This window comes from Bombyx mori, chromosome 23 (genome assembly GCF_030269925.1).
Source record: "Bombyx mori chromosome 23, ASM3026992v2".
NCBI classification, from domain to species: domain Eukaryota; kingdom Metazoa; phylum Arthropoda; class Insecta; order Lepidoptera; family Bombycidae; genus Bombyx; species Bombyx mori.
In genome coordinates, this window is record NC_085129.1 from 8,768,626 (window position 1) to 8,785,016 (window position 16,391).

At 36.5% G+C, this 16,391-nt stretch overlaps 2 protein-coding genes across 11 annotated transcripts in view; both read right to left on the reverse strand.

Moving 5' to 3' along the window:
* LOC101744243 (protein unc-13 homolog 4B) overlaps positions 1-16,391 on the reverse strand; it is a 64,033-nt gene that overhangs the window by 14,444 nt on the left and 33,198 nt on the right. For 8 of the 10 annotated variants that reach the window (XM_012695893.4, XM_021352218.3, XM_062675211.1 and 5 more), the window contains 5 exons: positions 12,991-13,264; positions 5,788-6,134; positions 4,672-4,719; positions 3,500-3,659; positions 726-905 (listed from right to left, as the gene is read on the reverse strand). In XM_012695893.4, the coding sequence (XP_012551347.2) occupies positions 726-905; positions 3,500-3,659; positions 4,672-4,719; positions 5,788-6,134; positions 12,991-13,264 (1,009 nt within the window). Of the gene's footprint in view, positions 1-725; positions 906-3,499; positions 3,660-4,671; positions 4,720-5,787; positions 6,135-7,137; positions 7,613-12,990; positions 13,265-16,391 lie in introns of those variants that run through there. The other 2 variants (XM_062675214.1, XM_012695897.4) reach the window with 1 other exon arrangement.
* Positions 13,902-15,939, reverse strand: LOC101744102 (glutarate-semialdehyde dehydrogenase). The gene has a single exon (XM_004932585.5). It carries the CDS (start codon positions 15,648-15,650, stop codon positions 14,106-14,108), a length of 1,545 nt encoding a protein of 514 aa, XP_004932642.1. The 5' UTR covers positions 15,651-15,939; the 3' UTR covers positions 13,902-14,105.

The window sequence follows — 16,391 nt, forward strand, 5'->3', positions numbered from 1 at the left end:
TGCGTGACGTATGATATTTTGATTTATATGTTGACACAACCAGGTCATGACCTCCGGGGCTCAATGCAGTAACTTGTTACAATAAAATCAGGTGCAGTAAAAATATTACCAACGAACGAATGAAGGTGAGAAGACGTATTCTTCTATATAGCAAAAATGTTTATTTGGAAACTAAAAAAAAAAGCGTCTGTCTGTGATTTTATTTACAAACCAGACTGCGTCAAGTTCGTATCGTTTTTAAACAAGCAGGTATATACATGTACAAACTAACGAGATCCGAAATATTAAACATTAATCTTATAATTATCTGTGCTTCCATTAAATAAATAAATAAATATTTACTAACAGTCACGCCACGTTAACTGGTCCCGTGATAAGTTCGTAAAGAACTTGTGTTACAGGTACCAGATAACGGATATAAATGTAAGATTTTTATTATACACATACACATATTTAATATACATCCATAACCCTGGAAAAGACATTTATATTTATCATACAAATATCTTCCCTTGGCGGGATTCGAACCCGCGACCCCCTTGTGTAGTGACCATGTCACTTACCACTACACCAGACGGCCGTATAAATGACAGATTGTTTCATCTCCTTTCTGGTATAGAAATATTTGTATTTAAATCACTGCACGTTATACATTGCGCTATAATTTAAACTTACGTCTTAAGTTTGTCCCACGCAAAGAGCATTCTCATCGGAAATTTTCCTACCTTTGAATTTTCAAGTTCGTGCAACAGAACGATCCTTAACAAATGCCGATGTTCCTGTGCCGCCACTTGATTATTCTTTTCCGAGGAAAAGTTGAGCCGCACTTTGACGACGCCCTGACGACGCAGCTTACTCTTCTTGCTCAAACTGAACCACATGGCCATACCGCCGGCTGGAATGGACTGTAAAAATACAAATGTATTAAGATCTATCTATTCTATATATAAATATTCTTTGAAATATAATCAAAACAGTTGTCGTCCGATCGTCTGTGAGTAGTCGTTAACATGTTTTTTCAATTAGCACGGATCACTTAATTTTAGACGGTCACACACAACGTAGTGATATTTTCAAAAATAATTCAAACAATGACATGTCAAGCGCTCAATAACCAGCTTGCGAGCTCGAAAAATTTCATCAAAATCAGGTCAGTAGTTTTTGAGTGACGCTCAAACAAACAAACAGACAGATAAATCGGTGGTCGAGGGTCAAGTCAACCAAAACATAATATTATAATCTTTGTACATATTGTCATCATACAGATATACTTCCGTTACAGTTATAATAATACATAAGCTCATTAACTTCCTTGTTTATGTATTTCATATTTACAACACACCCTCAACACACACATTTACACACAACAAATGGGCCACATCTGTAGTAGCTTATTTATGTTATCTTTACATATGTCCGTATCTCTTCTATTACGACGACAGAGCATCTTAACCATTAATAATGTTTTTAAAATACATTTTGTCCATTGAGAACATTCTAAGGACACGGAACTGTGGGACTTTAATAACACGCCTTTAACTCATGCGGGCTTAACATAGAATAAAAGGTTGGTGTTATACTTCAGGGGAATCGCATTTATTAACTAAATTTTCGTTGTTTGTAATTCACAAAACAATATTTGCCAAATATTTGAAGTCGTCGTGGCTTAAGCGATAAGACATCCGGTGCATTCGTGTTGAAGCGATGCACCGGTGTTCGAATCTCAGGCGGGTACCAATTTTTCTAATGAAATACGTACTCAACAAATGTTCACGATTGACTTCCACGGTGAAGGAATAACATCGTGTAATAAAAATCAAACCCGCAAAATTATAATTTGCGTAATTACTGGTGGTAGGACCTCTTGTGAGTCCGCGCGGATGTTGCGCGTTGTAACTATACTGAGACCCTTAGAACTTATATCTCAAGGTGGGTGGTGCATTTACGTTGTAGATGTCTATGGGCTCCAGTAAACACTTAACACCAGGTGGGCTGTGAGCTCGTCCACCCATCTAAGCAATAAATAAAAAATAATAATAATAATTAGAAACGTTATTTATTAATCGTAATTTAGATTTTTCGTACAAATTAATACTTTTATGTAACTTTAATGTATGAGTAATATGTGTACAAAGAAACACCAGTTAGATGCGAATAACGGTGTAGGTAATAAGAGTTTTTCACATCAATAACTAACTGGAAAGGTTTCAAAGCAAACACGGCTAGTATTGAAGTCAGATTTCGCTTAGGCCTTTAAGATTACGAAAATCGTGAAGGTCATAAATTGTCGTGAAATTATGTAGGTCTTAAACAAATCACAAAAAAAAATCCTACCTAAGCCTTGAGAGGCTATATCAGTGCAATCGGGCGAGTAGGTGAGCTCACGGGGCTCAAATCTGACGTTGTTGCTAACACGAACCCTAGCAAGAGCCGTGCTTCGTAGAATCTACCACCGGATCGGGAACGCGACAGTACTTAACGGAAAAATAAAAAAAAAACACATAGTACTCAGAAAACATAACATTTACTAAATAATTTGAATTTCTGATAACTGAATACACAACATTATACGATCCAGTGACATCACGAAGTAAGTACACGGTGAATTTTTAAAGATATTATATTAAAAGCGTCATACTACTCCGCTCTCTCATTGATGGTCTACATTTAAATGCTCTATGTACGGTACCGTGACTAAACCACTTCTTTTAAACATAATAAATAATCAGGTTTATTTTAAGCGATGAAGGTGAATACACCCGTAGGTAGAGAATATTTTTATTACTTACACAGTGTATTATCTGTATATAATGAACGAATATTTTTTTCAAAAACTTCATACTCTAATTCGGACTAGACTTGTGAGAGCAACAAAGTTTGAAGCCGAAATGATCGGTCGCTGAAGCTAAAAAAACCGGCATAAAAAAAATACAAAACACCCGGTCCCTTAATCCGGGTCAGGTCAACCCTTATTAATTACTAGAACAAGGGTTCAACGACTTAAGGTAGAACGTATAATAAACACATTAGAGCCAATAAAGGCAGACTGTGTTTATGAACTACATAAAACTACATATTTTAGTGTATCATTAATAGTTTTTTTCGGATATGTAATATTTTTAGGTAATACAACGTAAGTTGTTCAGATGTTAACGATACGAACATTTTTCAACTGGTATATTTTAAGTAAGTGTTATAAGACTGTATATGTTTCTTACTGGTGGTAGGACCTCTTGTGAGTCCGCGCGGGTAGGTACCACCACCCTGCCTATATCTGCCGTGAAAAAGTATTGCGTTTCGGTTTGAAGGGCAGGGCGGCCATTGTAATTATACTGAGACCTTAGAACTTATGTCTCAAGGTGGATGGCGCATTTACGCTGTCCATGGGCTCCAGTAACCATTTAACACCATTTAGCTCCTTTACGCTTCGATGTAATGAGAAACCCCAAAGATGAACCCCAACCCGACCTCTAGTGTGAACCATATGAGCAATACATACCTTGAGTGGTATATTAGATGTTCCAATCAGTTCGTTGTCATGTTTTCCGGTTGAGGCTGTAATCGCGATCTCCTTGACCAGTTTACGGAGACCTTTCACGCCCTTCACATCAAATATTTTCGTCATCTTCTCTTTGACCGTCTCTGCTGGATCGAAGTCCCTGTGAACAAAAAGCGCAGACGCTTATCCGATTGTTACATACAGACTCTACTACAACAACTGAATATAGCCAGACTTAAAATTTATGTTTTAAAACATTTATACCTAGTGTCAAAAGTTGAACATTATCAACGATCTAACTATGAGTACAAACTCACGACGTTTCTTTCTCGAGACAAATAACATTTATAATTTAACACAATTTAAAAAAAAAACCCGTAATGAATATATTCGTGAACCCTAACTGCGTAGAAATTACTTTAAATTTGGAAACAAATGACTAGACTGGTGGTAGGACCTTTTGTGAGTCCGCGCGGGTAGGTACCACCGCCTTACCTATTTCTGCCGTGAAGCAGTAATGCGTTTCGGTCTGAAGGGTAGGGCAGCCGTTGTAACTATACTGAGATTTTAGAACTTATATCTCAAGGTGGGTGGCGCATTTACGTTGTAGATGTCTATGGTCTCCGTAACCACTTAACACCAGGTGGGCTGTGAGCTCGTCCTCCCATCTAAGCAATAAAAAAATATATAAAAAAGTAGACTACCGAATAATTTTCAAAGTTATCTAAGATCAAATATATGTACTTTGATGCACTTAAAACATGTACTTTGTACGTAATTTATTGAGGTTTGCTAATAAATAAGGGTATCTGTATATGACATACAGTATTAAGGACCTATCGTAATAGTAGCTTTAGTTGTGACGGTAGGCAGCAGCGAATGAAGAATGCCTACGCCTCTGGTGTTGCTGGTATGAATGAAATATTCGCTGGTACATTAATGTCAGTCAAGCCACATGACACAGGAGGTTAATAATAATATCTTGAGCATATTAGTTATGTACATTTTTCCTCTTTTATCTTCAATGAATAGTAAAATTACCGCAGAAATCCTCCTGTCTACACGTTGTCGACATATACAGATGTTCATACATCTGTATATGTAACATCAGCTGAACTTGCATACCAATTGACTTTACATTTGCAACAATCAACTAATAAAAAAAAACTTACCACACTTCTAAGCAAAGGGAATCTTCATTCACAGTGCCAGACATGGGTCTGAAACAAAGTAATAATATTATTTTGCATTTTTACATTTATCACGATTTTGATATAAGTAATTTTCTAGGCAGCGACTTGGCTCTGCCCTCTGGTATTGTTGATGTCCATGAGCGAAGGTAATCTCTCACCATCAGGTGACGTTTGCCGGTGCCTCAATGGCAATAAAAACATATAAAAAACTAAGTCATATATTTATGCGAATGGAAGTCTACGACAAATCGAATTAAAACTACTGAAGATTAAAAAACATTTGCCAAGCAAAACGTGGCCTGCATTCTGCATTGAAGCGGTACAGAAAAATCGTAAACGTTTTATTACCACATCCAAATACCGAACGATCTTTACTATATGTGTTTCTTTTTTCGTCCTATCTTTAGGCTGATGCTATATTGCATATACATTAATATTTAACAAAAATAAATACATTTTTTCGAATTTTAGTATACGTATATACATGATACATGAGAGCCAAAATGATAAAATATACTATCTCAACATAGACGAAACACTAAATTAATTCCCTAAGCTAATCATGAATATGTACCCGCAATTACAGTAAATATTGATGTAGACGACCCACTTCTTGACACAAGACTACTATAGACATCACACATCACACTTGTCTTCAAACGAGGCTTGTGAAGAGTTTTCAGCGGTAGGCAGAGGCTTGGTTCAACCCCTGGCATTGCTGACTTCCATGAGCGACGGTAACCACTCGCCATCAGCTGGGCCGTATGCTCGTCTGTCTATAAGAACAATAAAAAAACCGCTTTTTCATTGCATTACATGGCTTGCAATGCTAACAAATTTAATTTAAAAAAGTCTCTAAATCAAAATTCGATATCCTGTCAAGAATGAACAGGATTACCATCTGTTTTAGTTTTCATGTACTATTGCCCTCAAGAAGCATTCGTAAATAAGACTAATAAAGATATCTTTTTGCCCTTATCCCATTTTGAGAAGTCCCCCATTATGAGGAGTCGGCGCAGCATGTCCCCTTATCACGCTATACAAGAATTTAATAGCTCATAAATATTTCAGAATCAATAATAATAGTATACTCACAAAGAAAAATGTTCTTCCCAAACAGGATTTAGAGTTCCCGACTTCACCGATGTGTTGTACCGGTGTGACGAGTTCGACATCAAATAAATCGTAACGAATGGATCGCTGAGACCATTCGGGTCTTTAGGAACTAAATCTTTGGCTTCGACCACCTCGACATTCAGCATCAACTCCGGAGGCTCTTTAGCCTCCGCTTTGGTAAGAAGTTGCGTGTGTTTATCATTGCCTATTTTAAATGCTTCTTGCACGTATGATAGCATCGCGTGCTGTCCGACTTCACAGCCTACATCACATCCCCCGACATTGTGTAGGATCTCGTAAAGTATTTCCAAGTATAGTTCATCAATCTGTAAACAAAATACATTTTATTACATGTACAATTAAAAAAACAATCCATGATTTAGCAGCATGTACCCCTGGAGGTTTGCTTATGCATAATAAGCTTTGATCATTGTTGATAAATAAATTGATTACTATTCATGTCAAGTAAAATTCAAAGAATATTTAATAAACTTCCTCACAACACTTCAGCATACGCCAACCAAAGATACACGAGACAAATATGAATCATTTAATGACATAATCGAATTAATTGTGTGCCACAATCATCGATAAGCAATTTGATTTGATTGTTATCGAAGAAATCGAAATAAAATGTTTAACGATTATCTGGCTGCCTTTTAGTTGAAAAGCAGACATGGGAAATCGCAGTTAACAAGGCATACGTACCGACGAATCATAGTAATAACGTAGTTGCATAAACGCAACGAAATCACCGGTGCGACAACAACTGCACTAGATCAATAGCCTGCCCCGAATGAATCATGGTTGTTTTGTGGGGGACGCAACACCGGAAGAAGCCATGGCGAATGCTACTCTCTAAACAAACGGACAGTACACTTTCAAGAGACCTCATAAAACGGTGGGGTTACCGCGTCGTCGTGGGAACCATATCGATCTGATAACCAAGCTGGTGGTTTCGATTATTCGCTCAGCTGATCGCACTTCACGTGGATCTTGTGTTTTACCAATCGCTTGGAAAATAAACATTGACTAAGAACTTCTTGAAAATCAATGACTCATACAAAAAAATGTACTCCGGTATCGTGAGAGCACAAAAGATGTTTCGACGGTGAGATGTTTTAAGATTGCGTTAATGTATTTGACCTAATTTCATACAGTATGTAAACAATAGTGCAATTACTATCATTTATCAATCATCAATAACCAAACGCCCGCTATTTTTAAAATTAGAAATAACACAAATTCTGTTTTATTTATCAGTTTGTAATTTAAAGTATCTAATTTAAAGTATTTTTTTCTATAGTCATATCAATGTAGTATACCTACTGTCATTGACTGGATTATCATGCTAGTCTGTCTGTCTAACAACTCTTTTTTCACGCCCCTGAACTTGGAACGCAGTGTCCCTGTACCGTTCATTTTAATTATGACTACACTTGAACTTTTCCACACGTTCCTATTTTACATAACACTTCACTTAATAACTATTGATATCACGAAAATAACTCCGTTTCCGACATCGTTTTGTCTGGCCCCGAACACTATATAATTTCCACAGCTGTATTTTTACGTGGTGTTTAATTTAAATGAATTTGGTGGGAGCTGGCGATGCACTGGGCAAGTCCGACCGGGACTCGGGATTCAACTCGCACTGCCGCCAAAATCTATTTTTGCAAAGCGCCGCCACCGAAGACTAATGCGATTCCAAATAATAAAAAAGAATTATCAAAAATATTTTAAAACACCATACGCATCGACCCGAAACGACATTTTTAGAATATCAAAAACATCCCGACAACACAACACGAGAGAATTAATATTTTTAAGTTGCTTCTTCTACCCAGATACGGATCATGAATGACTTTATTAGATCGGTTTTCTCAATAAATAATTATGATTTATGACTGAACAAACATTTTTATATGAGTGATATTTAAACGCCAGTACATTAAGGAAAGTTTAATAGACAAGTGAAGCAACCTGTGCTAGTTAAATAAATAGAACCATTGAATCCGAAACACAATTGATTGATTTATAATATTTCTTCCATTAACACAGATAAAGATGAACTGTGAATAGTTTTCAAACCATTCCTTTGTAAGATAAACTATTTTAAATTCGTTATAAAAATTTAAGCATCCAAAGCTTTTTGTTGCACTATAGGAGTGAACGAGCTCACGAACCATCTGATGTTAAGTGGTTATCGGGACTCAACGAATGCTGCCGCCTCCCCCACCCCATTAATAAATGACGTCGAAATCACGATTTTATGTATATTGGTGCCAAGCTTCAAGCCTGAACGTATGAGTGCTATGCGGCAGAAATAGACGAGAATATGGTACCCATTCATGCGGGTTCACATTAGCCAATGCCCCCTCCCTCCATTAATTACTACTAGTAGCTTTGAAATATTTTATATCAAATTAACACAATCTAATTCTAATAGACAATTATAATTACTTCTATAAGGTGTTCCTTAATGCTATATTTATTCGGTTTACGAAATTTTATTATTTATATTGTGGATTATTTGTGTATACAAACTTAAACGACGGTCAAGCACGTAGGCTCCGTGCGGAATTCCTAGCAGCACGCGTTCAGAGATTTATTTACTTTATCAACCACGTGCGTTTACACTCTCCAGAAACGGAAATTATAACATTTACCTCGGCACTTAAACCTAATTTATTTACGTAATTCAACAAGCTCCCTAACAGAAAACGTAAATGTAGAAACGCATTAAATGATTTAGACTTACAACGAACGTTCACCTCGAATAGTAGGTGCTAGTGAATGTATGGAAAACCCTGACTTTACTTCGCTGTTCTTTCTTATTAGCAATATAAGCAGCAAATTAATTGCGGCATTCATTTCGTGATGTCCACGGGATCTGGTTACCACTTTACACCAGGTGAGCTCATTAACCTGTATTAAAAAAATATCGAATCCGCCTGACGTACTGGACGGCCATATTGCACCTTTACAATCATAGAGACCCAACCCAAAAAATATGTTTTTTTTTGAAAACATCTAATAAAGTTTTCAAACCGAAAATACGTATTATAGAGGAAGGGGACGGAGCGAAAGAGACCGATGGATAAGTTTTTCCCTTTATAAGCAAATTTTGGTCATTTGATTAATATGAGTCACTGAAAAGGTTCGTTCTAGGTCCACTTTTGAATTTTAAACTTTAGTCTCAATCCAATAATTTCGATATGGGTCTCTATAATTAATTGTAAAGGTGCGATATAGGCAAAGCATTATTATCCACTCACATAAAGAGGCATGGGTGAACGTGATACTGCTGTGAAGAATAAAAATGCACTAGGTATTAATTTTATGCAACACTTAATGGTTTTATTATTATTTTAGTGTAGATATTTAATATAACTAAGTTTGATAGTGAAAGCACCGAAAAAATTTAGGTTTAATTTTTTTTACAAAAAGTGAGACTGTTCATTTGCTATTTACTGTCTGATTATCTAAGTTAATTAATTAATTCCACATTTAATTTAGTATTACTTCCTGAACTATTTGAATTTTCTTGAAGATTTAAAAAAATATTTATGTTGGTGGTTGTTATTGAGTAATATTTCAAAACAATATATTTATTATTATTGTGTGGCTCAAACATAATAAAGTTAATAAAACTCGTTATTATCCAATTCAAATCAATGTGCTTTAGTGAACCAGTAAACACGTTACATATAGCTTTGAATATTGTTTCTGATAAGCTGACTGGTCGGCTAATTTAATACATCTTGAAACTTTCCAGAACATTCGGAATTAAACGTAGACCTACTGTGAAAGATAACGTTTATAAAATAACATTACCAATACCGGGTTACCATAATAGGTTATTCGTGTCCGCGCTTGGAGGACTTTTATCAACAGTTCCGTGGATACAAAGAGGAACAAAAATACATACAAAAGAGGGGAATGACATTGGAGAACAACAATTCTAATTACAGCAATCATTGAAGAAAACCTCGAAGTTGACAAAATTTCATGATAAAAGTGAATATTTGGCTATTTGCCATAACGCGAGTTAAATGAATGATGTTTGCGTCAACAGAGTTGCCCACCAGATAACTAACGATGCAGTTAACGAGTAACATAACAGTGAAACCTTGAAGTAATTTTCAGAACATAATAGGAAACGTACCAAGCGATAACATTCAATTTGTTCAAATACGGAATATTTGGTTACCTAACAATGCTGCAAAAAAAAATGTAAATCATACCTCATTACACAAAATGAGAGAAGATAAATTGAACCTTGTACAGAATATAAAGGTTCCCTTGCGGAATGAGAAGAGAATTAAAACATTACCACAATCTCTGTGGTCGTCGTGGTCTCCAAAAAAAAAGAAAACCTACAAAATGCCGTCTCTAAAAAAAAGGCGAATCTAAGAATGAACCATACGTTAGAACGAACAAAAATATGTCAATGTCTAGTTCAAAATAAAACTACACGTTCTTTTCCGTCATGTCGTAACTAACGTTCGCTGTTTCGTGGGGACATACGATTGTCTAAGTCATAAGTATTTTCGCCTTATTCTTAAACCTTTAGGAATAGACGACGATAAAGTATTTGTATACCTTCTACCTTCTCCGTGTTTTTTTCCTGTAGATGGGTAGACGAGGTCACGGCCCCCCTGCTTTTAAGTGGTTACCAAAGTATATATTTCAGAAGGTATACGAATATATACCGAAGTATATATATATATATATATATATATATATATATAACACAGCGAAAATGCCGCCGCCCGCTTTGAAACACAAGATCGAAGTCTCCACTGTATTGAAAAACGATTATAAAAAAATCGCCGATTTTACACCTACAGTAATTAATAAAAGTGTCTCGACACACAAATTACATTACTCGACACAAAGAGATCGAGCGTCTTTCACGTTGGGGCACGGAATTTTCTCAATAAACAAATAAAAATTCCGATACACATTTTAAGGTGAGCTAACAAGCCCGTTTATCACACGAATTTTTGGACGATGTTCGAATCAAGTCCACGACCGTAACTACTACCTACCTACTGCACCGCCAAGTCAGTCATATGGTTTCAAATCGTCGGCATTGTATTTAACATCTAAGTACCTAGTCAGGTCATAAATTCTGTCACATGTTTAATGTAAAATAATTGAAACAAGTTTATTCATTATGTAACCATTCATATACCAAAATGAACTTAATAAAACATAGATTCGTATGACACTAAAGTTTATTCAAAATGACCTCCGCGATTTTGAATACAGGCCTTCAATCTGCGCGGCCAGTCGTCTATCGCAGCACGAACGAGGTCCATGTCAATATCGGCGGCTGCCTTAATCAAAGATGTCTTGAGTGACTCCAAATTGGGATGAAGCTTTGAGCACGCCTTTTCCTCCAAGTGTTGCCATATCTTGTAATCTAACGGATAGGAGGGCCAGTCTTCGTGCCGGATGAAGTCGATTTCACGCGCCGCCAGCCAGTCTTGTGTGCTCTTCGCTCTATGAGTTGGCGCCGAATCTTATTGGAATACCCAGTGCCTGTTATTGAACATGGTATGAGAAACAGGTTCCACAAGGTTCGTCAGGACTGTATTTTGATACACAACTGCATTCGTTTTTACACCTTTCTCACAAAAATGTACCTCTGTTAAGCCCCAATAAGAAACTCCCAACCATACCATGAGCGAGGATGGAAAATGACCTCGTTGGACACGCGGAATACGGTTGCTCGCTTCTTCACTACTGTGTGCGTACACCTTAGCATTTTGTTTGTTGTAGCTCTCTTCTACGGTAAAAATTTTTTCATCCGAAAAAAGAATTTCCCGATATTTTTTTCCCGCGTACCGCTTCAACAAAGCGCGGCATCTCTTCAGTCTCAGGTCCATTAGACGAGCATTCAAACGATGTCCTGTTTTTCTTCGATATGCCCGAAGCCCTAAGTCTTCATTTAACACCCTTTTCACCGTGGTTCTGCTTAACCCCATCTGAAGGGCCAACAGTTTCTGCTTACGTTTGGAATTTCTTTGAATTCGCGCCTTCACAGCTTTTATCACTGCTGGAGTCCTAACAGACCGAGGGCGACCACTTCTTGACCTGTCATCTACACTAGAGTCTTCATTGTATCGTTTGATGGTACGATAAACGAATCTTTTGGTTATATTCAAATTTTTCAGTATGTTAAAAATTTGAATTGGCGCGTAACCGCAACGATGCAACGCAATAACTGCAACACGGTCTTCTTTAAGCGTCCACTCCATATTTAAAAATGAGTAAAAATTCTAAAAGTATACATTTTTATTTTCATGAACAATTCGAGATTCGAATTCAATAAACTTTTTTGTGGCCAGCATTCTAAAAGAAAAGTTTTTACTGTGTGACAATACTTATCTATATACTAGTCGTAGTCGTCGTGGCCTAAAGGATAAGACGTCCGGTGCATTCGTGTTGAAGCGATGCACCGGTGTTCGAATCCCGCAGGCGGGTACCAATTTTTCTAATGAAATATGTACTCAACAAATGTTCACGATTGACTTCCACGGTGAAGGAATAACATCGTGTAATAAAAATCAAACCCGCAAAATTATAATTTGCGTAATTACTGGTGGTAGGACCTCTTGTGAGTCCGCGCGGATAGGTACCACCGCCCTGCTTATTTCTGCCGTGAAGCAGTAATGCGTTTCGGTTTGAAGGGTGGGGTAGCCGTTGTAACTATACTGAGACTTTAGAACTTGTATCTCAAGGTGAGTGGCGCGTCTACGTTGTGGATGTCTATGGGCTCCAGTAACCACTTAACATCAGGTGGGCTGTGAGCTCGTCCACCCATCTAAGCAATAAAAAAAATAAATAAAAACTTATGACCTGACTAGGTATACTAATATTTAAATCTACAGTGGTTTTTACGGATGTTCCGTTTTAACTACTGAACCATGCATCCGATTGACTTGAAACTTGGTTTCCATGTAGAAAATACATGTACTTAACGGATAGGCTAATATTTATATGAGTGTTGGACTCCCTACACCAGTTGCGGGGGCGTTAATGATGAGAATCTTTGTGGTGGTGAGAAATAATAATGTTAATTTTAAATGCCCAGCGAAGCGGAGGGGTACAGCTAGTATGTTATAAGGTTGTGCCTATTTAAATAAAGTATGAAATATAACCAATACTCACATTCCAGCCAACTGCCTCGATTATCCGTCCTATCTTATCATGTTCATCAGGTTCAGAATCTGTGTCCAATAATGTCTCGTTGCCACTGTCTGTGTCTCTGGTTACAGTTCTAAGCTCGCTTCGTAATTCTGCTCCGATCTTCTGCTCGTTATCGTCCTCTTCAATTTCTTTGAGAGGAGCCAAAGGCGTAGATTCTTCTAGAGCAGCTCTCTGGGATGCCTGTTTCAGTATTGAGCCGAATTTCTCGAAAAAGCTGTCATCGACTTCTTGTATTCTGTAAAAGACGGGATATCTTTAAAGGATATTATATTATAAAACCAATTTGATGCATTATTATATTTATACAATGTCCATACACACCTGCTTTCCTATCAAAATATAATTATATCTGATGATGAGTTGAAAAAACAAAGTAAAATGTATCAAAATAGATGCTATGCTAATGACTTGATAGGCCTTGTTTTGTTTTAATTTTTTTAATGTTTAATGTAAATCATATTACTTTCGTAACATTAGTTTTATTGCATTGCTAAGTATTCTGAATAAAAGTTTTTATCTTCTGTTTAGAAGTGATCAATTACTAAATCCGCATATTGGGCGTTTATTTTTTAAGTATGCTTTTGCAACATAACACATAATCCTACAAGACATTTGGTTTTGGGAATGAAGGATTACTAGTAGCCCGGAGATCTTTCCAGTTTCACCAGGACAGATAGGCAAGCAATGGCTCAGCCAGGAAGATATTTATTTTGCTGGCTTTTACTGTTTACATTTGTCATTTAAATATTTAAATGTGTTTGTGACCACAACTATGACTAGATATACATACACTTGAATAAAAATATAAGTATGATCAAATCTTATCTTTTTTTAATAAGATAAACAGGAACAACAACAAATTAAGAACATTATTTTATTCTACAATCACATTTATTGGAAGACTGGAATGTTTCACTAAGTGATTCATACTTATTAATATAACAATTTATAAATAACAAGAGTATTAAAAAACAACAAACAAACTTAAATAAGAAAAACAAGACAAAATTGGTTACACTTAAAAAGTAACTAAATCAATATTTAATTCATAATATATATTTTTTCTTGTCAAATTTTTATTTATCCAATCCTGACATTAGTGTGTACTTTAAATCAGTATACTCCACTGCACCATGGAGGCTGCCTTCACGCCCTATACCAGACTCTTTAACACCTCCAAATGCTGGTTCTGCTGCAGACAAAATCCCATCATTTATAGCAACCATGCCAAATTCAAGATTCTTAGACATTCTAAATGCTTGACCTAAATCTTTCGTGAAAATGTAAGCAGCTAATCCACTTCTTGTGCTATTGGCCATTTTTAATGCCTCCTCTTCACTCTTCATTTTTATACAAGTAGCTACTGGGCCAAACACTTCTTCTTTAAATATTTGCATATCCTGGTTAACATCAACAAGTAAAGTGGATTCATAAAACTTATTCCCCAGATTCTTTGCAAATTTCCCTCCTGAAAGCACCTTGGCACCTTTTGCAACAGCATCATCAACAAGTCCGGATACTTTCTTGGCTTGCTCATTATTTATAAGTGGTCCACAAGTGACACCTTCCTTTGTACCAGGTCCTAATACACATTTTTTTTCAATTCTGGCCTTAAACTTTTTAACAAAGTCATCAAATACTATCTCATGTATCAAAAACCTATTTGCTCCAATACAAGCTTGGCCATTATTTCTAAATTTAGCCAGCATTGCTTGATCAACAGCATGATCAATATCAGCACTTGGGAAAACAATGAATGGAGCGTTGCCTCCCAATTCCAAAGCAACTCTTTTAATGCCTTTGGCTGCAAGTCCATATAAAATTTTTCCTACAGTTGTGGAACCTGTAAATGATATGCACCTCACATATTCATCTTCACACATGACTTTTCCAACTGTAGGAGCATTTTTTCTACTTGTCGTAACAACATTAACTACACCTTTAGGAACTCCAGCTTGATGAGCCAATTCAACAGCTGCAAGTGCAGATAATGGTGTGTCTTCAGAAGGCTTAATGACACAGGTACACCCAGCTGCCATTAAAGCCCCAACTTTTCTAGTTATCATTGCAAAGGGGAAGTTCCAGGGAGTAATTACAGAAACAACTCCAAGAGGGTTTCGTGTGAGAAGTATCTGCTTATTCGGCCATGGGCTCGGTATGATTTCTCCATTAATATGACGAGCACTATCCGCAAACCACTCCAGGAACGAATTACCATAAGCAACTTCCCCTTTGGCCTCAGCGAGTGGTTTCCCAGATTCAGCTGTTATCACTTCTGCCAAATTATCGGTATTTTTTTCACATAAGTCAAACCACCTCCTTAAAATACGAGACCGTTCTTTTGCGGTAGTATCTTTCCATGTTTGAAACGCATTAGATGCGGTTAGTAACGCGTTCTGTGCATCTTTTGAATCCATATCCGGCACCTCTGCTACTACACTGTCGTCAGCTGGATTATGAACTGCAAACACCAAATTACTTTTTGCCTTAACCCATTCTCCGTTCACATAGGCTTGATTCCTCAATAAATGCAAACGTCTGCATTGATTTATGTACATTTTTTGGCTTTCAACTAGGTTCCCGGAACGTAAAAGATATGTTCTCAAATATAATATGTGCATAATCTATGGATATGTACATTCACAAGTAATTTGTGATTATTTTTTTCTCCCATTTCTTGGCCTGCACGGTTTGTGCGTCAGCCATGCAAAAAGGTTAGGAAGTGCGTTCACATAGACTTGATTCCTCAATAAATGAAAACGTCTGCATTGATTTATGTACATTTTTTGGCTTTCAATTAGGTTCCCGGAACGTAAAAGAAGTACCGTAAAATGGGGCGATTAGGGACAAATTCCAACTTTATGAGCAATTTTAAGGTAGTTGTTGATGTATATAATGCTATATCAGGATCAAAATGATTGAGTCTTGGGGGCATCTTTGTTGTCTAATTTAAAATTATGCAACTAGCATTCCAGTTTAAGCAAAAAATGCAAAAATAGGTGTAATCCCTATTTACCCGAAAATTGCGGTTAATTGGGACGAAATGAGAAATTTGCTAGGGTTGGCACTACTTTTATTTTTATATATAGTTTTAATTTATTTATTTATTTAGTTGCACCAACAAAGTGATCATCAATAAAAAAAATTGAAAAACTGACAAAAGTACATGGCAGACATCACCTCAATTATAGGTGCAATCGACAGTGCTGATATTTCTATCTGGGTTAAGAGATTAGGTGTGTCGGTTATTCCATGGATTAATCAGATGAATACCCCCACTCTGAACAAATATTAAATATTTTATTATGTATTACTTAGACATTTTTGTCCACCTTGAAATTTCATTGATCTTGTTACATGTC